Genomic DNA, 27,638 nt, shown 5'->3' with positions numbered 1-27,638 from the left:
AAACATCTCTGAGGGTCTGAGCCCAACTTTTCTCAAAACCTTAAGTTTTGACCTGAGGGGCCTTCTTTGGAATGTTCTACATGGGGGAATTGTCCACACTGAAGAATAAGCGATTGCACACCTGGGGTAGATCCTCTATTCAGTCACTTTATTCTGGAATGATTAGTGCAGTTTGACAGCACGCTAATCATTCTGGAATCGAGCGTTCACACATGGAGCTATTCCAGAAATGCTTATTCCACAGCAGCTATTCTGGTCCATTTCCCTGCACAGACAAGCCCTTTATAAGGAAGTCCACAGAAATCTCATCTATATATAGAGCTCTTTTTCCAGCATATCTGAGCCAACATCATAATAATTACCCCTGGCATTTTCAGAGTGCTGCACAATCAAACTAATCCAGGTTTATGACACTCCCTGAAAAACAGGCACCATCCCTTTTTTACACATGGGGAAATTGAGAGGCAAAGAGAGGACAAGGGATGGGTACAGAGCAGCTCCCAGTCCTATGATCAGTTAACTGAATGGCATAGTTCCTCCTTCCTTGTACTGTCCCCTAAGAAGAGAACAGAGAGGGCAGTATGAAACTGAACACCACACCATTCAGGATACACGAAAATGAAAGGCTTCATATTGATGCACTGTGGAACCCACTGCTGCAGGAGGGTGGCTAGATTTAATGGGGGGGGTTGGGTGGGCATGGAGCTGTTGGTTTCCTTTTAAAAAGGGTCATATAATTCCATGGCCGCTGAGAACTAGTCAAGCAACAAATATTAAGGGCAAATTGCATTTCACGATACCACATCAGCTGCAAGAAACACTTCTCCCCCACATATAACAACACTGCACAATGACCGAGACACGCGACAGGGGTTTTGCACTTCCTTTTGAAGCACCAGCTACCACTGTTGCCAGAGGCAGGACAGAGGCCTTGAGGGATCCATAGGTGAGTCTCTGGATTAGGCGAGTCTAATGCAAGACCAAGGGACCCTAAAATCTCATCATGGGACTCTGTATTCAGCAGCAGAAAGGGAACTATGGCTGAGGACAAGGCCTGGGACTAGTTTAGGGATGTGATGGAAGCACACTTCTGAGTTTTGTTGTGCCCTGGGTGTTACACAGCAATGGCTAGCCGACACTGGACAGGGCTCCTAAGTACATTCAGTGAACGAGTGGGCTGGATGACCTAGTAGGTCATTCCATTACTAACGTCTGTGGTTCTGGGACTTGGGGACAGGCCGCAGAAAGGTAATGGAACAGTCGCTGAGCAGTACCAGCACAGAATGGGTTCTCTGGGGCTGGGGACGTATGGATGCAGTAGCGGGAGTGGGAAGGGTGCATGTGGAAATGGACTCTCTGTGTGCATGAATAAGGGAGAGGGATCTGGAGGAGTGGGAAGGAAATTCTATGGACAGAGGGGAGGAAGGGAGCCAGGCAGAGAGACTGATTGGCAGGAGGGGACCGGGAGGTTGGTCAGGAAAGAGCTGAGAGATATTAAAACCAGGATCTATCCTTTAATACCCAGTATAAATTAAGGCGTTCCTGTTGCGTGTGCAACTCCCACTTGGGGACTCATCCCATCCCTCAGTCTAGCTCTGAATGCCTTAAACAAGGGCTATCGAGAAATCTTCCAGCATTCAGGTTTGCCTTCTTATGCAGAGGTCTCTACGGCCCTCTCTCTACCAGAGTTATCATGTCCCCTCATTCCTGTGTGAGGTCGTGCTTAGCTATTTCATGCTTTCCTCATAAGTCGCTCCCTCCAGCCCACTCGCCCTTTAGCTTCTCTTTTCCAAAATCCCTCCCATTAGCTACAGTTTCCAGTCCAAGTGGCAACACGCTCTAGATAGAGAATATGATGCGACAACTCTGTATGAAAAGCCTACAAATCAATGGGTTTTCTTGCCATCCTGCAAACATACCTTTATTTTTGTGCTGTGTTTGCACAATGGTGTCCTGGTCCAGGACTAGAACTCCTAGGCGCAATAGTAATAGACATAATACATTTTGTTAAAATGCAGCAGTGAAACACACACACACACACACACACGATTGGTTGGACTTAAACAGATACAAAAAGGGAAATAACGCTGTGGGTATCAGCAGTGTATTTCTTTTCACCATTTATGCAGTTTGTTTACTTTTTTGCACTTCACTTAGCTGAGGAAAGGGAAGGTACATTGGCTAACATTATGTTAGTTTCATTTCCTGGTTCTCTGGCACTAGCACAATGCGGCTGGCGGGCGGAGTTTCCCACACTGCCAGAGGAATGCACGTAGCAAACCACTGTTAAACTGAGTTTATAAAAAGAGGAGAAAATATGGAAATGTTGCTACTCAGATTAGATATTATTAAACCTAAATTTTGGACCTAAACTGGCCTTTTTCCATGTGGCGAGGAAATGAAATAAGAGATTAGCGTGATCTGGTGTGTATGCACAGTAGGGCGCTTACAGGTGGGTGGGTAACTTCTGTGTGACTATGGCTTTGTTTGTAAGTGCCTTAATTGCATGTTCATTTCCAAAAGCCCCCTGCAGCGCTAGGGCCCAGTGTGTAATTACATATCACCAAGTCACTTACCAGCTGTTTGTTGAAGTTCTGCACGCACTGCTCAAACTGCTCGTCTTTTGTTTCGTCCGCTTTGCCGAGCTTCTGCAAGACCTGCAGGCGGGGAACAGAAGAGGAGGCTTTAACCCGGAGGTCACAAGGCTGACACAAAACTGTACAGGGCAGGAGCAGTCTGTGGCGGCTTCTTGGCTCATCAGACAGGAAGAGGGAAGCCTCTCCCGTCCCTGCGCTCAGCACTTGGAGAGGCTTGTGCAGAGCTGAGTCAGGGTGTGCTCATGCCTGCTCAGCTCTGCTGGGAACGCTACTTCAGCAATCCGAGCCCGGCCTCCACCCAGGGTGAGGGCGAACGCGGCAACAGCAACAGGATGGATCCTGCCTGGTTTTGTTGAGGAGGCCAGCAAAGGAGGGACCCTGCTGCCTCGCACCTTGAGCCGAATGGGTGCAACACACTAACTCCGGTGTCCGTGAGAGGGGAATCCTGAGCGTGCAGCATTTTACACTTGCTTTCATAGAATATCAGGGTTGGAAGGGACCTCAGGAGGTCATCTAGTCCAACCCCCTGCTCAAAGCAGGACCAATTCCCAAGTAAATCATCCCAGCCAGGGCTTCGTCAAGCCTGACCTTAAAAACCTCTAAGGATGGAGATTCCACCACCTCCCTAGGTAACGCATTCCAGTGCTTCACCACCCTCCTAGTGAAAACGTTTTTCCTAATATCCAACCTAAACCTTCCCCACTGCAACTTGAGACCATTACTCCTTGTTCTGTCATTTGGTACCACTGAACAGTCTAGATCCATCCTCTTTGGAACCCCCTTTCAAGTAGTTGAAAGCAGCTATCAAATCCCCCCTCATTCTTCTCTTCTGCAGACTAAACAATCCCAGTTCCCTCAGCATCTCCTCATAACTCATGTGCTCCAGCCCCCTAATCATTTTTGTTGCCCTCCGTTGGACTCTTTCCAATTTTTCCACATCCTTCTTGTAGTGTGGGGCCCAAAACTGGACACAGTACTCCAGATGAGGCCTCACCAATGTCGAATAAAGGGGAATGATCACATCCCTCGATCTGCTGACAATGCTCCTACTTATACAGCCCAAAATGCCGTTAGCCTTCTTGGCAACAAGGGCACACTGTTGACTCATATCCAGCTTCTCATCCACTGTAACCCCTAGGTCGTTTTCTGCAGTCCCTAGGCTAGATCTACACTACCTGCCTGAATCGGCGGGTAGAAATCGATCTCTCGGGGATCGAATTATCGCGTCTCGTTGGGACGAGACAATCAATCCCCGAATAGACGCTCTTACTCCACCAGCGGAGGTGGGAGTAAGTGCCGTCAACGGGGAGCCGCGGAGGTCGATTTTGCCGCCGTCCTCACAGCGGGGTAAGTCGGTTCCGATAGGTCGAATTCAGCTACGCTATTCGTGTAGCTGAATTTGCGTATCTTAAATCGACCCCCACCCTGTAGTGAAGACCTGCCCCTAGTCTGTAGCAGTGCATGGGATTCTTCCGTCCTAAGTGCAGGACTCTGCACTTGTCCTTGTTAAACCTCATCAGGTTTCTTTTGGCTCAATCCTCTAATTTGTCTATGTCCCACTGTATCCTATCCCTCCCTCCAGCATATCTACCACGCCTCCCAGTTTAGTGTCATCTGCAAACTTGCTGAGGGTGCAATTCACACCATCCTCCAGATCATTAATGAACAAGCACAAGCATAAACGATTGCACGGGATACCAAGCGGCACAGAATCAGGTCCAGTCAGGAGATCATTTTTTTTCCCCTCCCAGGATTGCTGGACCCTCCAGTGCAAGAGAAGGATGGCAATTGAGGGTATATAAGGAAGGGGAGAGACACAAAGGACATGGAGGAGAGGGAACACCAACTTCCCTCCATTCCCTCTTCTCACAGAAACACACACCAGGTTTGGGGTACCTGGTCGCTAAGGGGTAAAAGGGCCCTGATCAAATGGTATTCAATTCCAGCTGGTGCCAGGAGGCAGCCAGGGGACCATGCACCCATCTCCCCACACCCGATAACCACACGGGACTAGTCTCCTCTTCACAGCAAGAGCTCTTTGCACAACATAGCTGGCCCCAGGCCAAGTAAATCCTTATCAGGGCACTTCCCCTATCAGAAGTTCCCCTTCAACACACTCTTCACAGAGTGCTTGGTCACTTCCCATCCAGGGAGACCCACGATACAGCCTGTCAGGGGCAGCGGGATGGATTCCAGCTGTAGAGGAGGTCAGGACTGACTGACCCTGCCTTGGGCAATTCCCGTTCTGGAGCCGTGGGGACGCTGGGGAGCATCTCAGGGAGAAGGACATTGATGGAGAGGGGGAGAAGGCCCACTATGCATGCTGTGTGCAGAAAGGGCACGTGGTATTGCCAGCCAGCCAGCGGGTTCAGAGGCATGGGCTGGTCATGAATACAACACATATGTATGTGCACACACAGAGGGTTACATGCACATGCCAAGCGTTATGCACACAGATTATGTAGAAGTAGAAAGCGCAGCCTAACAAACATTAATTCTGCACCCCGAAACCTCTCCTATCAGCAGCATCAATCCAAAAGCACAAGTGTGGGGGATGGGGGAGAGGTACACAGCAAGGCCCTAAGGCTGTAATAAAAAAAATATCAAGCGATTCTGGTTCACTTAAGAAACTCCCCACCACCACTTAAGCAGGGAGAGAGCCCACAGTTAGGGTTGCCAGCTTTCTAATCGCACAAAACTGAACACTCCTGCCCTTGCCCTGAGGCCCCGCCCCCACTCCAGCCTGACTCCCACCATCGCTCACTCTCCCTCACCCTCATTGACTTTCACTGGGCTGGGACAGGGGGTTGGGGTGCGGAAGGGGGTGATGGCTCCAGCTGGGGGTGCAGGCTCTGAGGTGGGGCCTGGGATGAGGGGCTTGGGGTGCAGGAAGGCGCTCTGGGCTGGGGCCAAGGGGCTTGGGGTGCAGGAGGGGGCTCAGGGCTGGGGCAGGAAGTTGGGGTGCAGAAGGGGGCCCAGGCTCTGGGAGGGAGTTAGGGTGTGGGAGAGGGGGCAGGGCTTAGTCCCTGTTCTTAGTCCTACCCGACTGCCAACAGGTAGAAGCAGAGACTGGATTTCCTAGCTGCCCTGTCCCTGGGCCAGTTAAACTTTCCAGACCAGGTAGGGGTAGCAGCAGCGCGAGTCCACAGAGCCTCAAAACAGGTGAGCAGGGAAAGGCCCAACCCCTCCTGGGTGCAGGGTGTTGTGGGTAAACTGAGCTTGGAGGAATGGGGCGTTCCAGCCGGGACAGCCCTGCAAAAGGGCAACCCGGGCCAGCGGCCCCAACTCAGGTTTCCAAGAGCCACATCCTCTGGGAGGCCTAGCGGCACTGCGGCTGGTTATTCTCCATTCCCCCAGCCCTCTGGTTATAAGGGAAGCCAGCCCCTTGCTACCCCGTCCCCTTCTGCGCCCTCCCCAAGACTTTTTGCCCCCTGCAAGTGTGTATGGAATTAACGCAAGTGGACAGCACCCAACTGACAGACCGGGAAAGCAAAACTCCCTCTCCCTGCTTGGAACACGCTCAAGCCGGGCCCTGACAATCTGCTTTCACTCGCAGCTGAGGGGGATCGGCCTCCGCGGACCATCATGTCTGGATCCTCTCCAAGAAGTCCACCAATAAGTGCATACGCGGGGGCGGGGCTAATATGGTGGCTGTTGGGACAGCCACTAGGGATTTCTCCCAGCTCCTTGCATGGGGGACACCCAGGGCAACTGTACTAGCAACTTCTGTCACGCCGGTGACCTAAAAGCTGTGACCACAACTTAAGCCCTCTGCCACTCGCCTCTCTGATGTCGCTCCTGCCTGAGGCAGCAGCATAGTGGTTTTGCTAGCATGACAGAGAAGTCACATCCTGCCTTTTTTTTTTTTAGCACAGTGTTAAGAAAGACTTCATGCACCCACTGGCCAGCCCATGCAGTTACACAGCCAGCTGATGGAATTAGCAGCATGCTGACACAGCCCGTGCGAGGGCTTGCAACCTTTCCTCAAGGTCGCAAGCACCAGGGAGGTACAGCAACTCACACTGGAGCGGTGCATGATAAATCTGTTCAGTCATTCAGCACCTGGTCCGCACAGCCCCAGCTCTGGTCAGATTATCTAGATTAGAGTGACTGCGTTTCACTCCTCTGCCTGCGTGGGGGGGCAGGGATCTCTGGGGTGTTCATGTAACAGCAAGAGGGAAAAAAATGACACCTGCAATTGTGATGAGAACTATCTTCCTTGGGACCGGGGCTTGAACCTGGGACCTCCAGAGCTAGAAGTCTCTACAACTTGAGCTAAAGGAATAGGTGCTGTAGCTGGGAGCTATAAAAGACCCCTCCGTGCTCTGTGGATCAGACACACAGCAGGGCACACACCAAACAGACAGTGGGGTTAGGGTTGCCAACTTTCTGATTGCAGAAAACTGCACACCCTTACCCCGCCCCCTTTCCCATGGCTCCTCCCCTACCACGCCCCTTCTCCGAGACCCCCCCCCCCCGTTGCTCAATCCATCCCCCTCAGTTGCTTGCTCTCCCCCACCCTCGCTCATTTTCACTTGGCAGGGGTGCAGGAGGGCTCCAGGTGGGGGTGCGAGCATTGGGGTGGGGCCAGAGTTGAAGGATTTAGGGTCAAGGAGGGGGCTTCAGGTGGGGGAGTGGGGCTGAAAGTTTCAGAGTGTGGGAGGGGGCTCCGGGCTAGGGCAGGAGGTTGGGATGCAGGGGTGGGGGCGGGTGAGGGCTCAGGCTATGGCCAAGGGGGTCGGAGTGTGGGAGGGGGCTCCAGGCTGGGGCAGGAGTTGGGGTGCAGGGGGGGTGAAGGCTCTAGTGGGGGGTGCAGGCCATGGGGTGGGGCCAGAGATGAAGGGTTTAGGGTGCAGGAGGGGGCTCTGGGCTGGGGGTGGGGCCAAGGGGTTCAGAGTGTGGGAGGGGGCTCCGGGGTACGGCAGGAGGAGATGAGGGCACAGAGGGAGTTTGGTTGCAGGAAGGGGCTCTGGGCTGGGGCAGGGGTTTGGGGTTCAGGGTGCTCCCAGGAAGTGGTGACATGTCCCTCCGGCTCCTAGTCAGAGGGCGGCCGGGGGCTCTGTGCGCTGCCCCCGTCCGCAGGTGCTGCCCCTGCAGCTCCCATTGGTTGCAGTTCCCGGCCAATGGGAGCTGCAGAGCCAATGCTCAGGGCGGCACCTGCGCTGCAGGGATGGGCAACATATGGAGCCCCCTGGCCACACCTGCGCCTAGAAGCCGGAGGAACATGCCGGCTGCTTCTGGGACCTGTGCAGAGCCGGCTGCTGCGGCCAACCAGACTTTTAGCGGGGAGCTGCCAGGGTCCCTTTTCAACATGGCATTCCAGTCAAAAACCAGGCGCCAGCAACCCTAAGTCGGGTACACAGTGTTCATCCTGTGTTATAGGAGGCAAATTGTGGGGCTGAAGATACAGAGGGCGTCTCCCTCTAGGGCTGCAGTGAAAACATGGATTAAAAAGAATGGGTTCCCAGGAGCTGGCAGAGCTGCTGGCGAGCGGACCGCATGGCACAGAGAGTGATCCGAGAGGCTTCGGCCCTAAAGAGCCAGCAGTGGCAGCCTAGCCAGAGAGATTTTGCCTTTCGGGTCAGAAATAACTGGACAACTCCCGCGCTGGCTGTTCCTCCAGTGGAGTTACACCAGGATGAATGTGAATCAGAAACTCCTGATCAGGCAACCATACAAAAGGTACATGTGGTAGCTAAGTGGGGAGTGGCAGGAAAGGGAAGTTGGATGGGCAGCGAGGGCCAGGGCCAATGGATGGCTGTTCTGAAGGTGGAGCTAGACCAGGAGTGGGCAAACTATGGCCCGCGGGCCATGTCCGGCCCATTGGACCTTTTAATCTGGCCCTCGCGCTCTCACCGGGGAGTGGGGTCGGGGGCTTTCCGTGTGGCTGCCGGAAGTAGCGGCATGTTCCCCCTCAGGCTCCTACGCGTAGGGGCAGCCAGGGGGCTCTGCACACAGCCCCCACCCGAAGTACCGCCCCCCGCAGTTCCCATTAACTGGGAACCATGGCCAATGGGAGCTGCAGGGGCGGTGGCTATGGACGGGGCAGCACGCAGAGCTGCCTGGTGCCGCGCCTCCACGTAAGAGCCGGAGGGGGCGCATGCCGCTGCTTCTGTTGCCTGGATGCTCCTGAGGAGGTTACATATCCACACCAGGGTTTCATGGTCATCCCCAGAGGCAGAAATCCCGAAAGCCAGGAAGGACCGTCCGTGGCAGCACCGGAGTAATGCTTCGGCCCGGTGACATCATTCTCAGCTGTGATGTAATACTTCCAGGAAGGATGTCACTCACTGAGCAGATGTTCAGATGTACTCCAGGGGTTACCATGGGCCAGAGGAGGGCTTCCTGCCAAAGGTCATCCAGGGCTGAGGGTGGATTTTCTACATCGCTAGCACTCCATGAGACCTGTTTTACAGGCGCACTTGTCAATGACATTGATCAGATCTTTCTGTCTGCAGATTCCAAGCAGGGACAAAAGCCCTCATAAGAAGATCAAGAGAACTGTCCCTCATCTAAAGAGGCTTTTTAATGGGCACATGTGTCTGGCTGATAACAGGATGCTTTCAGGACTCTGGAGGGGTCATTTAACTCAGACAGGAATGCCGAGTATGTTGCCAGAGCTCAAAGGTTTGAAAGAGCCCTCGGTGCTTGTATGTGCAAACAGACAGAATACTAGTCACAGGAAATGATAAGGAAAAGGCTACTAAACGGACTCCCTTGTGCTCCTGCATGCCTGGGAACTGGCCTTGCATTTCAAATGCACCATACTTCTTACGCACAAGCTACTTATCAGAGTCCTCAAACCTAGGTCTGCCCCTTACACCCATGGGTCTCCATCCATCCAGAAGATCTAGCTCCTCTTTCCTTTGGAGCTCTGTTGCGGTGCTGCTAAGCAGTGCTTAATTGGGAATGAAAGAGGTGCCGGGGCTCAAGCAATTTTTTTACTTTCCTAACTTGCCTCTGTGGCAAGCCCAGAGGTGCCGGGGCTACAAACTGCCAAGCCGAGAGTCGCCGGGGCTCGGACCAGGCACAAATTAAGCACTGCGCCTAAGTGTCCTCCATTCCTCAGAACTCAGATTCGTCTCCCAAGCTCTTACCCACCCAGGCCAGGAGTGCAGCGGCCAACAACATAACAGCACCTAAGGCCAAGTCTTGCCCTTGGAAGGCTGGCAGCTGAGAGACAGAGAGGGACATGCAAAGCAGAGGAATCTACAGCCTCAGGGAACCCCATGATGGGAAGTGGGGTAAGGGAAAGGGGGTTTATTTTTAAAGAGACCACGCCGAAAAAGAGAGTGGGCAAATGAGGGGTCACCAGCCTGACAGCTCCATGCCAGGGGGTGTCATATGGCACAGCTTGGGGTCAGGAAAAACACGCACACCCACAGGTGCCAACCAAGCGAGGGGAGAGGTTGGCCTGAACCATAAAGCAGCCAGCAGCACATGTCCATTCCGGCTGTTAATAAACAGTGAGCTCATAGGACAAGGTCCCTCTGCCAGGAGCACGGGCGTTATTCCCCCCCGCCCACCCCCGAGTGACAGCGCTTAATCCCTCGGATCACTGCAAAGCCAGATCAAGTTAGGATGGAAACTTCAGGCTCTTTATACCTATTAATGGAGCAGATTTGCCTGTTCCGAGATGTGGCAAGTTAAGATCCTGACACAGCCCCAGCACCCAGGCCTGGAGAGCCAAGGATGGATCAGACAGGAAAGACAGTCCGGCAGCTGCTGTCTGCAGTCAGGCCACACACGCCAATGGCGGCCAGAAGCGTTGATCTGGGCACATGAGCATTAATAAAAAACCCCAGCCGGACACCCTCCTCAGCCCTTGGTCTCTAAAATCCTAGCATGCTACGGCGGCAGTGAAGATTTACAACGGGTTTCAGAGTAAGAAGCAGCCAAACGAGAGGGACAGTTGTGGATCAGGGAAGCGGTTTTACCAAAGGAAGTTTCATGCTGGGCATTAGATGGGATTTCAGCACAAGCCCCCAGCATGAAAGTGACTTCTATTCCTGGATCACCCATAGATTGGCTAGGAGAGCCTGGGGAATTCACTTCGGGCAGTGTTCACACTCAAGTGCCTAAAGTAGGAGCCCAAATCTATTTTTAAGCACCTAAATAAATGGTTTGGTTTTCAGTGGTGCTGAGAACCCATGAGGCCCGCTGAGATCTGGTGGGGCTACAGGTGATCAACATTTCTGGAAGAGCCAGGTGCTTAACTTTAAACACTCACTCACATTTGAAAACAAAACCAACTCTTTGTGCCTCAGTTTCCCCTTCTGTAGACCAAGAACACTAATTTCTACTGTTCTTTACAGGGCTTGAACAATATTTCAAAAGCACTCCGAGACCCTGAGATGCACGATGATACTGTAAAAAAAGCCAACTATTTTTTTTTAAATACATAAATAAATATGCAGACGAGCACCAGGCTTACAAACAGGATTGTTTGGAAGAAGATCTGGTTTTACATACTCCTAGTACTTCATTAACAGAGGAGTTAGACCCCACTAGTCAAATTGCAGCGGATGCATAGACAAGTGCCGCAGCCATTATGCACAGAGCAATAGCTCAGACAGAGGTTTGTACACCAGAACCTGACCAGTCGAGAGGGAATGATGACAGGGTTATTCCAAACACCCTCATGCCATGGGATCTTTAGCCTCCTGCCTAGAACAGTCAGTGAAGAGAACGCTCATACCATCGGCAGAAGGACTTTTTTTTTAAATTAATGAACAATTAGCCTGTGGAACTCCTTGCCACAGGATATCACAGAGACCAAGAGTTTAGCAGGATTCACAAAAGGATTGGACATTTATAGGGATGAGAAAATATTATATGAGAGTTTTGGAAGGGACAATAATATTCTTCATGCTTCAGCGCTTAAGTCAACCTCTAATGATTGGGTAACTTTCCCTGGGTACAAATTATCCCAAAACGCCTTTTTCCATAATCTTGTGGCTGAAAGGGCAGCATCATACCTTCTACCCCACATCAGCACCACATCTGACTCTGCCTCGGACCGAGAAGAGGCCCGCTAGAACAGTTATGCCAGATCAGCACAATTGAAACACCAAGTCACATTTTGATCCTGAGCTGCTGCACTACCGTCCTCCCTAAAAAAGGGAACCGCCTCTTAGCCCAAATGGAATCTCACTTGCTCAACGAAATCAATAAGCGCAAGTTCTTCCACGACACGTTTTGCACTCAGGCTCAAGGAGAGCTTTTGAACAGCACAGGTTTGACAGAGACACTGCGACCACGTCACGGATTGCGTGATGCCCAGCCAGAAGCACCTCTGACCGGATGTCTGGAAAAGCTGAACATCTGCATCTCCCAGGGAAGTCAACGAGAGCTGTGGGTGCTCAGCAGAGCCATGCCCTGCACCTACAGTTGTGCACTAAATAAAAATCAATACATAAATCCAAGCACAGGAGAGAAAAAAAATAAAAATAAAAATCAGTGGCCACATCTGATGGTTTGTCTATGTCGTGCAGAAGGCCACAGAAGAACATCAGTGACAGAATGCAGAGCTCCTGGGTCCCACGGCATGACCCTTCATAACACAATCACAGTGCCACGTGGCACACCCTCCACCAGCCGCTGCATATGAATAGGCAACAGCAGCAAGGGAGGTGACAGAGCACAGGAAGGTGTTTTTTAGGGAAACAGTCTCCTTTTGCCACCTTCCAAAAGCTGGTACTACGCTGCAAGGTATTTGTAGCAAGGAGAGGTATGCACTGAAAGCGCTCCCCAGACTGACCGCAAGCGGGATCATTATCCAATGTGATCCACGCTGGCAGGAGGGGTAATGTTAAACTCCAAACGAAGACCGTCTCTTTCCTTTGAGCTCAGATGATTCAGGCTGGAGAAGAGGCAGGTGTTAAAAATAATAATCATCATCATCCACAGGCACCTTCTCCATTTAATCTGGCCCATCAGATGGACTCCCCCAGCCAGTCCTGGGTTTCTGAGCCACCAGTGAATTTCACCTCCACAACAGACAAGGGCAGAATAGCCCAAGAAAGAGCGAGAAGGAAAAGAGACCTGTTTCACTTGCACAGTTGGCTGTTCACTCCTATTCAGTCACGGTCATCTTACCAAGCTTAGGACTTTCCCCACAAGGGATGGTCTTGTGGTTGTGTCACTAGGAGGCATGAGATCCGAGTTCTATTCCCGGCTGCGCTTCACGTCTGACCTTGGGCAAGTCAAACTTTCCATGCCTCGGTATTCCCATCTGTACAATGGAGCTAGCACCTACTTCACAGGAGTGCCAAGAGCCAATTGCTGGTGTATAAAGCAACAACAGATGCTCAAACAAACAGTAGCCACCCTAGAACCACACAGTGTTACCATAATGTAGAGGGTACTGTTGTTCGGTCTTGTGATAGATACCTGTAGCTAAGCCAAGGCTGTGGAAAGAGACCGCCAATACTAGGGAACAGTTACCAAGAGTTTTTTCTGTTTGTCCAGTTTAATTTTAAAATCCTATCCCTTGTAGGGGATTTTTCTGTCCTAAACAGAGAGGAAAATTATATATATATATATAAAAATTGCTGTGCTAGGAAGGACAAGCCTGTGGGGGGAACGTACAAAATGCCTGTGTGACTAAAGGGCAGTGCTGTATATGCAGGTGAGAATCTACCATAGGGCCTCCAGCCCCCATAAGACCATCTTCTATCTCTCCCATACATCCCCCAAGCCTCTCCCCTTCATGATGGAAACGTATTGGTGGATCTCATGCAGTTCCAGTCATACTTCATCCCCTCCTCCCCCGCAACAAAGGGGACATGTATCCTTTAATTAGAGGTTCTCAAAACTCACTAAGCTGACCAACGGCTGTTCTTAGGAGCTGGCATATTTGCATTTCCCTCACTCTTTTCAACCTACAGCAAAGCAGAGATAACTCAAAATGACTATCAAGATACCAGTGTCACCAGACCCACTGTAACCTGTTCAGTATCACGAGACTGAGAACCCACCACTTCCCTTGTTAGTTTATTCCAATGATTAATCACCCTCAGTGTCAAGTGTGTGTCTTGTTTCTAATTTGACTTTGTCTGGATTTATCTTCCAGCCATTGGTTCTTGTTCTGCCGCTCTTCGCTAGATTAAAGAGCTCTTTAGTACCTGGTATTTTCTCCCCATGCAGGTACTTCTGCACTGATCAAGTCACCGCTCAATCTTTTTGAGAAGCTAAATAGATTGAGCTCTTCGAGTCTCTCCCTGTACGGCATTTTCTCCAGCCCTTGAATAACTTTTGTGGCTCTTTTCTGCACCCTCTCCAATTTTTCAGCATCCTTTTAAAAATGTGGACACCAGATTTGGATGCAGTATTCCAGTATTGGTCTCGCCAACCCAGTATATAGAGGTAAAAATCCTCCCTGCTCCTACTCACTACCCCTTGTTTATACATCTAAGGATCATATTAGCTACAATATCACACTGTCATGTTAAGTTGTTTGTTCACTATGTCCTCTAAATCCTTTTCAAACTCATGGCATTCCAGGATACAGTCCCCCATTCTGTGGTTGTGGCCTGCATTCCTTGTTCCTAGATGGGTATCTTTGCATTGGCAGCATTGTTTGAATGGGCCCAGTTATCAAGCAACCCAGATCTCTCCGTATGACTGCCCTGTCCTCATCACTGTTTACAGATCCACCAGTCTTTCCGTCATCGGCAAATGTTATTAGCAGCAATTTTATCGTTACTTCCAGATCATGGATAAAAATGTTGAATAAGGGCTTAGTACTGACCCCTGAGAAACCCCACTAGACAAACCCCATTTAATGATCATTCTCCATTGACAACTACTTTTTAAATCTGCCAGTGAGTCAGTTCTTAATTCATTTAATGTGGGCGCTATTGACATTGTGTAGTGGTACTTTAAAATCAGAATGTTATGCGGTATTAGTCAAATGCCTTACAAAACTCCAAGTAGATTACATCTACGCACATACCTTCACCAACCAAAACTTGTGATCTCAAAGAATGAAATCAGGTTTGTTTGACAAGACCTATTTTCCATAAAACCATGGCGACTGGCATCCATTCTATTCCAGTTTTGATCAGTTGGAATCTATATCAGCTTTTCCATTGTTTTGCCCAGAACTGATGTCAGGATAAGAAGCCTTTAGTTTCCCTGGTCATCCCAGGCAACTGCACGATTCCGCCACCATTACATCCAAAACACCGCCATCAAATCTAATTAAGAGACTATTCAGTCTAAGGGCTAGTCCCCTGTCATAGACTATCAGGGTTGGAAGGGACCTCAGGAGGTCATCTAGTCCAACCCCCTGCTCAAATCAGGACCAATTCCCAACTTTTTTTTTTGTCCCAGATCTCTAAATGGCCCTCTCAAGGATTGAACTCTCAACCCTGGGTTTAGGAGGCCAATACTCAAACCAGTCAGCCAGACCTGCTCAGTCCAACTACAGTAGTTTCCTTTGTACCATAGACCTGGGATTTGATTTCTCAGGTTGGGGGTGCGGGGGGCGCCTATTAACTCAGCGCCTGTAATAAAGTCTGTCAGTCAGGCTAGTTCCCCCCCTCTCTAGGTTTCTAATTAGCTTGAGCCATACAACCTTGTACATCATTATAGGACCCAGAGCGAGTGGGAGACCTTCTTTGCAGCATGTCATGCATTGGATAGGCCCTTCTCTATCCCATGACAGTCGCTTTGTCCCCGAGCACAGGGGAAGTGCCAAGAACCCTGCTTCTGAGACCCCACCTTGTATCAAATCACAGTTCTAAACTGGGCATTGACATTTCCCTGCAATAGCGTCACGCCCACAGGGAAGCCTCAGTTACCAGGCTCATTGGCGCCGGATCAAATCCTGGTGTTCACTGTGCGAGTGAATGGAGGAAGAGGGTAGGAAGGCAAAGGAGGGGGAGACCAGGACAATGCTGGGACTTCTTACCTGGCTGATGTGTGGTGCCGATATATAGCAATGCAGAGCAGTGGCCTCTTGGAAGAAAGTCAGTTGGAGACCACGCATGAAACTGTAAATGAATCCAGGTCATGTCCCTCCCAGAGTGGAGCACTTTAGTTTCCTCCAAAGACTGGACTTGCCATATTCATAGAGATTAGGTTTGAAAAATGTCCTGCTAGCCTAGCCAGTCCACCCCCACCAGTGCTGTACTTCTGCCGGGATAATTTCCAATGCTTTATCCAGGCTAGCTTCAAGTGTCCCAACAACGGGGTCCCATTCTGTTCTCCTGTGGGAGATTTGATCTAATTGTCAGGAGTTTTTCCAAAGAGGTTTACAGAAGACATTCCTCAAGAAAGGAAGGGGACTTCTGCCCACCTCCTGTTTCTTCTACATGTTGCCAAAAGATGCTATTTACCACCTAACAGTAAATATTAGAGACAGGCCCATGCCACGGTGTACAGATCAGGTCCAAACTACTCCAGATTCCACGAGTGTTTAGATCCAGGTTTTGGTTCAATACCTCAAAAAGACAAAGTCTATTTGTTTAGCGTAACAGTCAGGTGCTCTACCACGGATGTGCACCTCCCTCACCCAGATTGCGATTATACACACATGCATGTAGGTAGGTATATACTCAACACACATTTCATTTCTAGGTGTTTCACCAGGACTCTAACCTGAACCAGTATAGATTGCTGCTTGAAGGAAGACGCTAGCAGAGAAACTTTTCAGAGGTACACCATGTGTGCTAGTGACAATGAGAAAGTAACTCACTGTCTTCCTGTACAATATGCACTTCTATCTCCGTAAAATTCATATTATATAAAGAATAGATTGCATTCTTTTTTTTAAAATCAGCAGAGGTTTAAGATGGCCACTGATTAATACTGTGGTCAAGCGATGGGTGGGCTATATGCAGAATATTGTGATTGCTGATAAAACCATAATACCCCATCACATATAGTACCAAAAAAAAAAACAAAAAAAAAACGACATTTAAAAAGAGCTTTTAAAACATTGGACCGGGTTTTTTATTCATCCAGTCTACAGGGCTCGGGGGCGCCCTAAGCTCGAGAAAAAAAAGCTTCATACATTTTCTGCATCTAAAGATGTAATGTTTTTAAAGTCTGCTATTGCAGATCCAAGGGAAGGAGTCCCACTGGGAAGATGGAAATCTCCAGTTTCCCATTCTCTCCCTGCATGCCATGATATCGCCGAGTTTGTGTAGGAAAGTTGGGAACCACTTGCTGGGACTCAGTTGGAGTCCATGTGAACTGTTGTGTTTCTAGAGTAATGGGAGAAGATTAGGAGATACACTGTTGCAACTAGTGTTCTAGCTTGCACCTGTATTTAATTTGTCTGGACACTGCTTTTGCTGAAAAGCAGGCTAAGAACTAAGACGATGAGACTTCTGTACTGATCTTCATCACCCTTTAGAAATCTTTTCTCTGACAGTTGGCATTTAAGCCTGTTGACCCAGGCAGAGAGGAAGCCAGGGTTAAAACATCCACTGATCTAGAGACCAGTCCTTACTCCAGTAAATAAACCTACATACACGTACACACATGCTGCAGTTCTTTTTTGTTAGGGCTACTTTGTGTCCACAACAAATTTTCATTAAAATATCAATTGTATCTTTTGCCCAGCAAGATTAGTCATGAACACAGATGTGCTTCAGTTTGCCTTTGATCCACCTTCACCCAAAGTGCACAGAACGGTGTCTGAAGCAACGAAGTACAAAAAGTAGTAGTAATTTACCTCCCTGGTACTCTGGCTTTCAATACTTCCTCGAAGGTCCTGGTGACACCCCATCCAGGTTCCTGATCAGGAATTTGGAGCAAAGATACCACCCCAGGAGAATTCATCCCAGGTTTTGCACAGGGCCCATTTGCATGCTGGAATGAAACTGGCGAGTTCAGTGCGTAGCACAGACACCTAGGCAGTGCACACATTACCAAAGCTCATAGTTCCATACCGTCAAGGCTCAATGTTTTAAGACGCTCCCTGTGTGACATCCTGCCTACATCTCAACCAGCCACATTCAAAATGCAGTTTCCTGAAAACAAGACAGTCCTCCATTCTGTGAGGGAGGTGGTGCCTCAAAGCTCTAAAACTGAACGCACAGGAAATGGACTGCTGCTGGTCTGCACCAGTTTCAGCCTTGTACAAACTCATTAGGAAAGGGATAAAGATTAATTTTCTGAGTGGGAGCCAAGCTGAGAGGGAGCCAGTCACTTTTATGCATCATCACTAGAACAGGATGCCAAGAAGCCAATAAATCACATTGTCTTTGGGGAATGGGCATTTTCTGTAAACATCACATTTCTTTAGAACGTTGCTTTCCCCCCCCCCAAGTATCTGGAATTATAGGCCTTTTAAAGATAAATTTAAGTCTTCAAGCCAAGTAAGGGGTCAAGGGAAACTCATCCCAAGGAGAAGCCGAAGAAATGTTTCGGTGTTAAAAAAAAAAACCACTGATCAGCAATTTAGATTTTCTTCCTTTTTTCACATATATTTAAAAAAAGAACAAATCCCAAAGCAAAACTACTGCCCAAGCAATGGGATGGTTAGCAGTTTTATTATTAACTGCCCTGAAAAATCTACGACATCCCTGCAAGGAATGCTACAAAGCTGGTAACATTAAAGGTGACCCTACAATAACATTCTCTACCTGGTGTAGTATGCCAACACCCATAAAGGTTTATTTGGAAAAGCTAACAGCTTCTCAGAGCGAGGTCACAGCGTCCCAGCTACAGAATCCCGAGTGGCCAATGAGGAGATGTTCTGAGGATGCAATACTTTTACCCTGTGCATCGTTGATTAAGTGTATGTTTGGTACTCTGTATCCTGTTGGAGAACTAAACCCATCTAAACTGGTTCTTTCAAGGTTTAGAGAACACCCCAGCTTGTCCCCTCTTAATTAGCGACGTTCTTTTCTCTAATTCATCACTAGATTTTTTTTTTTTTTAAACAAGAATTCAGACCCAAATTGGCTCTTCCCCATGAACTCTGTGACTGGCAGAGGTCTGTCTATCCCAGCAGATGTCTGCTACTCCACTCAGCAATTCAGGCAGCCTACGATGCTTTGAGATCCTCAGATGGAAGGTATGACAGAAATGCTAGGTTATAATAACTAATCCAGGACTTCCTGGCTGTCACTGCTGGGCACTACAGCCACACAGAACTGCATGGGGACCCCGGGGCTGGAGCTCAGATCCCCTTGTTCCAAAAGCACAGGACTCTACTTCTTCTAGAGCTCAAGGAAGCACTGCATTAGCAGTTCAACGTAGCACTCTTTTGAGCAGACTGCTCGCTGCTGGATGCACAGAGACCAATAGTCTCATATGCTTCATTGCCCTGCCCACGTAGTGTGAGGACAGCAGAAGCAAGAACTCTTCACATGCATGCTCACATCACACCCATACTCACCAACCGAAACATAGCTGGCAGGTCTAACTTAGACCCCTGCTCTCCTTGCCACTACCCCCATAAGGGTTGGGGAGAGTCCTTGAAGAGCCCCATCACACGGGGATCCTGAAACTCAGGGACGAAGTACTCAAAAACTTCCCCTGAGTCAGGGTCACACAGACAACTTGCCAGGAGCTTTCATTTGCACGGACGGGACCAGACCACATGTGCCCCTCAGTTACAATGTGGGGCTCTATGGGATACCAGCCTGCAAGATTCCATCACCAAAGAGACTTCTATTCATACCAAACTAGAGTTGCCAACTTTCTACGGGCACAAAACCAGACATCCTTGCCCCGCCCCTCTTCTGAGGCCCTGCCCCTTCTATGAGGCCCCACCCCCACTCACTCCATCCCCCTCCGTCACTCGCTCTCCCCACCCTCACTCACTCGCTCACTCATTTTCACCAGGCTGGCTCAGGGGGTTGGGGTGCGGGCTCCGGCTGGGGGTGCAGGCTCCAGGGTGGAGTCAGAAATGAGGAGTTCAGAGTGTGGAAGTGGGCTCTGGGCTGGGGCAGAGGGTTGGGCTCCAGGAGAGGGTGAGGGCTCTGGCTGGGGGTGCAGACTCTCGCGTGGGGCTAGCGGTGAGAAGTTTGGGGTGTTGGAGGGTGTTCCGGGCTGGGGGGTGGAGCCGAGGGGTTCGGAGTATGGGAGGGGGCTCTGGGCTGAGGCAGGGGTGCAGGAGGGGAATGAGAGCTCCGGCTGGGGGTGCAGACTCTGGGGTGGGGCTAGCAGTGAGAAGTTTGGGGTGTTGGAGGGTGTTCCGGGCTGAGGCAGGGGTGCAGGAGGGGGGTGAGGGCTCCAGCTGGGGGTGCAGGTTCTGGGGTGGGGCTGGGGATGCGGGTTTTGGAGGACAGGATGGGGATCAGGGCTGGGGCATGGGAGGGGGTCAGGGTGCTGGCTCTAGGCAGCACTTACCTCATGCAGCTCCCAGAAATGGCAGCATGTCCCCTCTTGGACTCCTAGGTGGAGGCGCAGCCAGGCAGCTCTGCGTGCTGCCCCACCCACAGGTGCCGCCCCCACAGCTCCCATTGGCCATGGTTCCCGGCCAATGGGAGCTGCAGAACCGGTGCCTGGGGCGGGGGCAGTGTGCGGAGCCCCCTGGCCACCCCTATGCATAGGAGCCGGAGGGGGGACATGCGGCTGCTTCCGGGAGCTGCGCGGAGTCATGGTAGACAGGAAGCCTGCCTTAGCCCCGTTGCGCCACCGACCGGACTTTTAACGGCCTGGTCAACAGTGCTGTTCCTCTTTGACCGGGAGTTCCAGTTGAAAACCGGATACCTGGCAATCCTATACCAAGCTGGACCATCGTGTGACAAGAACTTTAATGTCCACAGGCCACATTGTCCATGTTAGACAGGATGGGTACATGGCCTGAACAACGGAATGCTCAAGTTCTCATCCCAGTTCTGACATTGACATGCTGAATGACCTTGGGCGAGTCACTTAAAAAAACCCACTTTGTGCCTCTGTTTCCCCACCTGTTAAATACATTCCTACCTCACTGGAGGGACTGTCAGGTTTCATTACATAGCCAATATTTGAAAAGCACTTGAGACCCTCTGACGAAAGGTGCTATAAAAAAAACAGCGAAGTACTGTAGTGAAATGCTAGTATGGATGTGACCACACTGCCCCCCACTGGATGGAATCAGGACTGCTCATTTTCGAATCATATACCCTATGCTGCCAAAAGCGAATGCAGATTCCATATGAGCTCTAGTCTTAGAAGCGTGTGCTTTTGGAGTGGGAGGATCAGAATTGTAGACCCTCTGTTGGCATGAAGTTCCACATGATCACAGTCTGCAGGAACAGGACTACTGTGAATCCCTAGGGGGACGATGCGTTGTCACAATACCATCTCCAAGGCAAAGAAGAGGAGAGAATCTGCTTTCAGAATGGCGTGGACGTCTGGCCCTCTGCAAATGAGGAGCCTGCCGGTGGCGGCCACAAATTAGAGACAGAAACATAATCTGGTTTTCACGTGGGAAAGCTGGAATTGCAGAAGGGTGCTAGCGTTCGCTAAAACCTGAATCAAATTCACCGCGTCCCTCCGGTACCAATGCAGCTTCCACATCAGTGGAAAGGTATGCAAAGTACGTACACAGGCGCATTCACTGTCTCTTTAGGATATAGGGACACTGCGGAGCTCAGGGGCTTTAAAAAAAGGGTAAATAGATTTTCCTCACCAGGCCCCACTCCCGTCCCAAACAAGATTTTTAAACTAATGTGAAATGTCAAGAATGGGGTAGCCAGTTATTTCTCTCTGCCCCCAACATGCCCAATTATTGACTGACTCATCTCTGTCCTTCAGAACATTTCCAGTTCTCAGATAACCAGATCCGATTCACGCTCGGGTTTTATTTTTGACCACACTTAAGGATTCAGTTACCAGGCTTGGATACGAAGGCGGTTTGCTCAGTTCTGGGCTGGGCGAGTGGCGCCAGGTGAGATGATGAATATATTACATACAAGTGGACAAAAGCGGTCAGTGCTCAATGGCCCAGAGAGGCAGAATACCACCGCAACTCAAAAGGGCTCGTTTCAGATATTCTGAGTATAGCTTTTATTCCTGCCATCCAATAGGCACATTCATCAGGGTTAAAACAGACCGGATAACAATACAGAGGTGAGTATTTAAAATCGCAACACAGAAGACAGCAATGAAAAAGCCAAGAACGTGCGTCGCCACCACAGAATGGCTGGGGAAATCTCTCTAATCGGATCCATGGTTGGAGAAGTTTCCCTTTTGAGCCACCTCGGATTGAAGAGTCAGTGCCACCACACCTCTTCTGGATTTACAGACCCAACAGAGGGTGGCTGCAGCTGCTAATGCCAGGCTATTACTAGCTGGTGGAGTAAGTGCAATCCCTGAATAAAACTCAGGGAACAAGAGACATGCCCATTAAATTGGCAGCACCCCAGAGCTTCCATTCTGTGGACCTCCTCATAGGGATCCTAATGTATCAAAATTCCCCACCCACAACTCCCCAAAAAAAAATCACAAATCCAGGTAAGAGACGTTATGGGACAGATTCACCAGCATGGTCTGGCTGTTTGCACCACTTATGATAGCCACTGCATTGAGTCACCAGACCATTCATAGAATCATAGAATATCAGGGTTGGAAGGGACCTCAGGAGGTCATCTAGTCCAACCCTGTGCTCAAAGCAGAAGCAATCCTAACTAAATCATCCCAGCCAGGGCTTTGTCAAGCCTGACCTTAAAAACCTCCAAGGAAGGAGATCCACCACCTCCCTAGGTAACCCATTCCAGTGCTTCACCACACTCCTAGTGAAAAAGTTTTTCCTAATATCCAACCTAAACCTCCCCCACTGCAACTTGAGACCATTACTCCTTGTTCTGTCATCTGGTACCACTGAGAACAGTCTAGATCCATCCTCTTTGGAACCCCCCTTTCAGGTAGTTGAAAGCAGCTATCAAATCCCCCCTCATTCTTCTCTTCTGGAGACTAAATAATCCCAGTTCCCTCAGCCTCTCCTCACAAGACACGTGTTCCAGCCCCTTAATCGTTTTTGTTGCCCTCCACTGGACTCTTTCCAATTTTTCCATATCTTGTAGTGTGGGGCCCAAAACTGGACACAGAACTCCAGATGAGGCCTCACCAATGTCAAATAGAGGGAAATGATCACGTCCCTCGAACTGCTGGCAATGCTCCTACTTATACAGCCCAAAATGCCGTTAGCCTTCTTGGAAACAAGGACCTCCTTCTCTTTTAGGTGTACAGTTACAGTACAACTTAAGAGAATTTTTCACTTGACCAGAGCTCAAAGAGCCGGATACAATGGGGTCCCGATCCATGGATAAGCAATACTGCAATGCAAAGAAAGAGTACTGAATAGTAATTATGCCGGTGAATCTGGCATGTCTGGCCAACTGATTAGGGAAAAGGCAGTGAGGTTGCAGAATGCTGCACTGACGTATACTTAGATGTCCACGTCGCATGAAGGCAAAAGAATATGCTCGTTTGATGGACATCTGTCAGCTCAAAACATTCCCAGCGCTGCTTACATAAGAATACGTGAAGTAGGAAGGGAAGTTGAAGTTGAGAGGAAGAAGAAATGGAAACACTTTCCAGCTTGCTCTTTTCCACCTAACGCAGCCTGGAGTTCTTTACGGCCAGCGAGTCGGGAGCTTGCTAGAGTTAAAGTTTTCCAAAGCTTTGGCACAAATGTAATGCTGACATAGCAGGTGCAACCCCACTGAAGTCAATGACGCTGTGTCAGCTTACGCCAGGGCTACATTTGGACCATAATCTTTGGTTGGGAGGGAAGCTCAGAGATCTTTCATTCATTCTACTCTCCTGACAGAGCCACTTTTATAACCACCAGCCCCACGCTGAAACGGGTACATCTAGCATACACAAACATCCCCTCCAGATATCGCTCAGCACAGAGCCCCTGAGCAAAACGCTGCCACTTTCACCCCATCTAAAGTCATGGCTTAGCTCTCCAGCAAGGGGTGGCCAGTAGGGTCACAAAGTTTCCCCATGGATTACGTTTGGCCGCCCTTTGTGTACGTTCTCATTGTGATGCCAGGAGGAGACCCTTGCAAAACCCGGAGGCATCCAGAGGACGATGTACAGTATTTGCCCCTTTGGGGCACCCTTGCATGGCCTGTTCCCTGCTCAATCCTTGGAGAAGATGGCCTCAGAGGAAAGACGTTTTTGCTGACAAGAAGCAGCTTCTCAAGAAATGTATGATATGCATCCGAAGAAGTGGGCTGTAGTCCACGAAAGCTTATGCTCTAATAAATTTGTTAGTCTCTAAGGTGCCACAAGTACTCCTGTTCTTTTTGCGGATACAGACTAACACGGCTGCTACTCTGATACCTGTCAAGAAATGTAGGCTCAGCAGGGCAGTGGATGGCTCACGGGGCAGTTGGTAATGGGATATGAAGCCTTTCATCTCTAAGTCACTGGTCTGAAATTGGCCCCAGGTTGTTAGTAACGGAAAGTTACCATCTGACATTGGCTTGGTGACCTAGCGTACGTGAAACCAGTTAGCAGGTCTCTGCCCAACGCCTGGTGGACAGGTGCCCACATCGCAAACAATCAGAACCCGGCAGACGCCCCGAGGACTGGCATGGCCTTTCAGGCTAAGCTCCGTCAGAGCTGCTCCCAGGGTTGAATCCTGCTGCAAGCTCTAGTTATCCTGGCCTGCCGTGGCGTGCAGATTTCATTCTGGCAGTCCAGCAGCTTTTCACCAACAGGAGATTCATTTGAAAAAAAATATAAGTATAAGGAAAGAAAGGAAATCTCAGTTACCAGAAGAGACCACACCGCATTTCCAACTAGCTTGACCCATAGCCCTGGCGTTTAAACACTCATCTCCTATGTATACATATACACACAGACACTCAGACATTCTTCACATTGCAAAACCATCAGAAACCAACACTTGGGTTAGAGAGAGTCACTTAGTTACACAAGTTTACCATTAACTTTCAAGGGAGCAAGGCCCACACACGCTCCGGCAGAGAATAACCACACACCCTCTAGGTATGTTAACAAAGTTTTCAAGCAAACACAGAAGTGAGAGACGATCCTCTTTCGGTCTTTAGCCACAGTTAGTACCCTTGTTTCATCTCTGTTTGGAAAATTTTCCTTCTGCCTTTATATCTCTCATTAAACTCACACACACACACACGATCCATCTAAAATTAGGCTGGAGAAAGCAGCTCTGCTTGTAAATGTCACCAGATCTAAGCTACTGCTGAGGACACTGGGTTTGTGTCGCTGTCAGTCAAATGTCAGGCAAAGAAGTATCGCTGTATCAAACACCATTGACAGCTGTCTCCTTTAAAGCAAGTGTGGAGTCTATTCTCAGGCCTGCCGGTCCCCGCCCTGGTCATTAATAACCATAGGATTGTCAGCAACCTTCAGGCCTCCCTCTGAGCCCCTGCTCCCAGGCGCCAGCACCTCCTATTACAGCCCTGCCCAGAGAGCCTTAAAACCAGAAATGGACCAACAGCACCAGTGCACCATGCAGGGGGATTGAGAAAACCACTATACGTCCAGAGCCCGGAGGAGTAGAGCCTCCTTTATGCAAGAGAATCTGTCGAACTAAGCCTGGATTAAACTTGCTCGTTTCATCTGCTCACAAAACGAGTCACGAAGAAGTGACATCTGTAATATGCTGGGAAAACATACAGATGGGGGGAGAAGGGGTTGATCCACCAGCCGTCACTCACGCAAAGAGCCCTGCTGGCTTCAAGAATAATAGACACTTTGTAAAACTCCTGGGGCTGGACTCTGATCTCTGCTACACCAGTCTCAGTTCAACGGAAGTGCTCACGACTTGCACTGGTGTAACTGAGATCCAAATCTGGCCCCTCCTTTTTTAATTGAGTTTGACTTTCTGGAGTGAAGACACCTAAAAAAAATTAAAGTTCAAGCAGGAGCCAGAGTGTCATAAAGGGACCTTGGCATACCTGAGAACCAGATCCTGAACGCTTCCAGCATGTAGAAACAAAGGTTGGGGGGCGGGGGGGGAAGAAGAGGGCACGGGTGCAGATTTAACCTGATTTATTCCTGCTTAGGGACACAGTCTGGTGTAGTGGCTTGAGAGGAAGGGGGTTGGGTCCCTTGCCGGATCTCTGTGTTGCTGTGAGCCTAGGGTTGCCAACTTTGTAATATTTAAAAACCGGACACTCCAGCAGGAACCTCCCCTTTTCCCCTGAGGCCCCGCCCCTTCCCTCAAGGCCCTGCTCTTGCTCCGCACCATCCCCCTGAGGCCCTGCCCCCATTCGCTCCTCTTTTCTCCTCCTCCCGTCGCTCGCTGCTCTTCCCCTCTCCCCCCCACCTCTGCCTGGGTCGGGAGGGACTTGCCTGTGGAGCCAAGGCTGGGAATTGCAGCCACCCAACACAGGTAGAAGGTGGCCCTGGTTAAGTAGGAGCTGACAGAGGTGATGACTCAGTGCCTCCCCCACCCACAGCGACCGGACTCTGGGTGTCCGGTCAGTAGATCTGACCAGACACTGTCAGGTCCCCTTTTTCGTTGGACTTTCCGGTCAAAAACCGGGCACCTGGCCACCCTATGTGAGCCTCTACCATTCCCAGTACAGGTCACAGTAGTCTCAAAGGCTGCTCTAGCTTGCCCATGGTTCCGATGCAGCCAATCAATAGTTGGGGCATGGGACTGCCCCAGTCAGACCCCCATCATTCCTACACACAATGATCCCACATGTTTATCCAGCATTTGAGAAGAATCTCAAAGTTCTGTCCAAATTAACTAACACACACACACACACACACACCCCTACCTGATATTCAGCCACTCCTGCAACTTCTTTTCTATACACCTGGATGACTAAAATAAATCTTGGCCAAGAAGCCCCCTCCCCCGCTTATCAGAAACCAACCAAAGCACCTTATAGCAGCTGTGACTAAACCCCAAGTGTGCCAACTTGGCTGAGGGCCTGCTGAAGGAAGCCCCTGTGAAGTTCCACCTAATGGAGTTTCATCCCAATTTTTTCCAACTGCAGGGCAGGATTTACACCCCAGAGAAGAAGCAGGGAGTCTTGGCCACCCAACCCCACAGGTCACAAGATCCATATGAATTTTGAGGATCCACTGGATGTGCATAGAGGTCCCATGCCTCCATACCAGCACGGGGCCTCTGAATGTCCGTAGCAGATTATTCCAATAGCATGCCTACAGCCCCTTCTTACAGGGTTAACTGAGTTAATTGCCACCTTGACTATGGACTTCAGCACCCAATTCTTGACAGGGAATTTAAGGATTTCTCTAACAATATATTCTCACACATAAACCAATTGCTCTTTTTGCAACTTCAGAGACCAGAGTTTAAGAACCTAGATTTAATCTACAAGAGCCAACACAGGTGTGCAAGTCATGGCCCTTGCAAAACAGGCCTAGGTGTTTTGGAGATCGACCCCAGGAGTGGGAGAAATACACATCCCGACAGGGCAGTAAAAGTAAAAATGAGGCTTAACTATCTTGCCCGAAGTGATTGTGTGTGGACATAAAATTACAAGATCATTCGATTAATGAGTCAGGATCGTCACTATTAACAACAAATTCAGCTTCCTTACATCCCCACAAATACATACTGATCAGTACGCCAGACGATCATGATGGTTATATCCATTAATATACACCAACTAAGTAAGATGGAACTAATTTCATATCAATCTAGGGAAAGCCCCATAACCTTTTAAAGGCGATGCCTACTCTGAATTTCATGGTGCGTTCAAAGGTCTGATTTTCTCCTGCTGTTCCCTTGAAAACATCCTTGCCCAGCTGTGTTATTTAACAGGGCATTTGAAATGGGGAGGAGGGGGGGAAGAGAGAGAATAAAAGCCTCAAGTCTGGTCTTTGAGACTTACAATGGGAGCAAACTCTGCAGAGCCTTGTAAACTCATGCGATATAGGACAGCATGTGACCAGATCAGCATCTGGGGGAAGAGAAGTTCGTGTTGCTTATGTATTTCACTTACTAGACTGCTTCGCCCACTTCTAGCCTAATATAGTGAATTTGCAAATACATATGCTGTACTGGGCCTATCTAGCCTGCCCCCATAAATATACACTAAATAAAAGGACCAGGCAGGGGGAGACACTCCAGATTCAAGCAAAAACTAATTTGGCAAAGCTTCAGAGTTC

General features: G+C 49.6%; 1 protein-coding gene across 46 annotated transcripts in view; it reads right to left on the bottom strand.

Annotated features, from left to right (window-relative positions):
• The window catches only part of BIN1 (bridging integrator 1), a 147,236-nt gene that overhangs the window by 75,402 nt on the left and 44,196 nt on the right, over nt 1-27,638 (bottom strand). For 37 of the 46 annotated variants that reach the window (XM_005279748.5, XM_065561453.1, XM_065561428.1 and 34 more), the window contains exon 2: nt 2,577-2,657. In XM_005279748.5, coding sequence (XP_005279805.1) covers nt 2,577-2,657 — 81 coding nt within the window. Of the gene's footprint in view, nt 1-1,919; nt 1,974-2,576; nt 2,658-27,638 lie in introns of all 46 variants that reach the window. The other 9 variants (XM_065561436.1, XM_065561439.1, XM_065561452.1 and 6 more) reach the window with 1 other exon arrangement.

Source organism: Chrysemys picta, chromosome 11 (genome assembly GCF_011386835.1).
Source record: "Chrysemys picta bellii isolate R12L10 chromosome 11, ASM1138683v2, whole genome shotgun sequence".
NCBI lineage: Eukaryota > Metazoa > Chordata > Testudines > Emydidae > Chrysemys > Chrysemys picta.
This window is presented reverse-complemented; position numbering and strand designations above follow the sequence as displayed.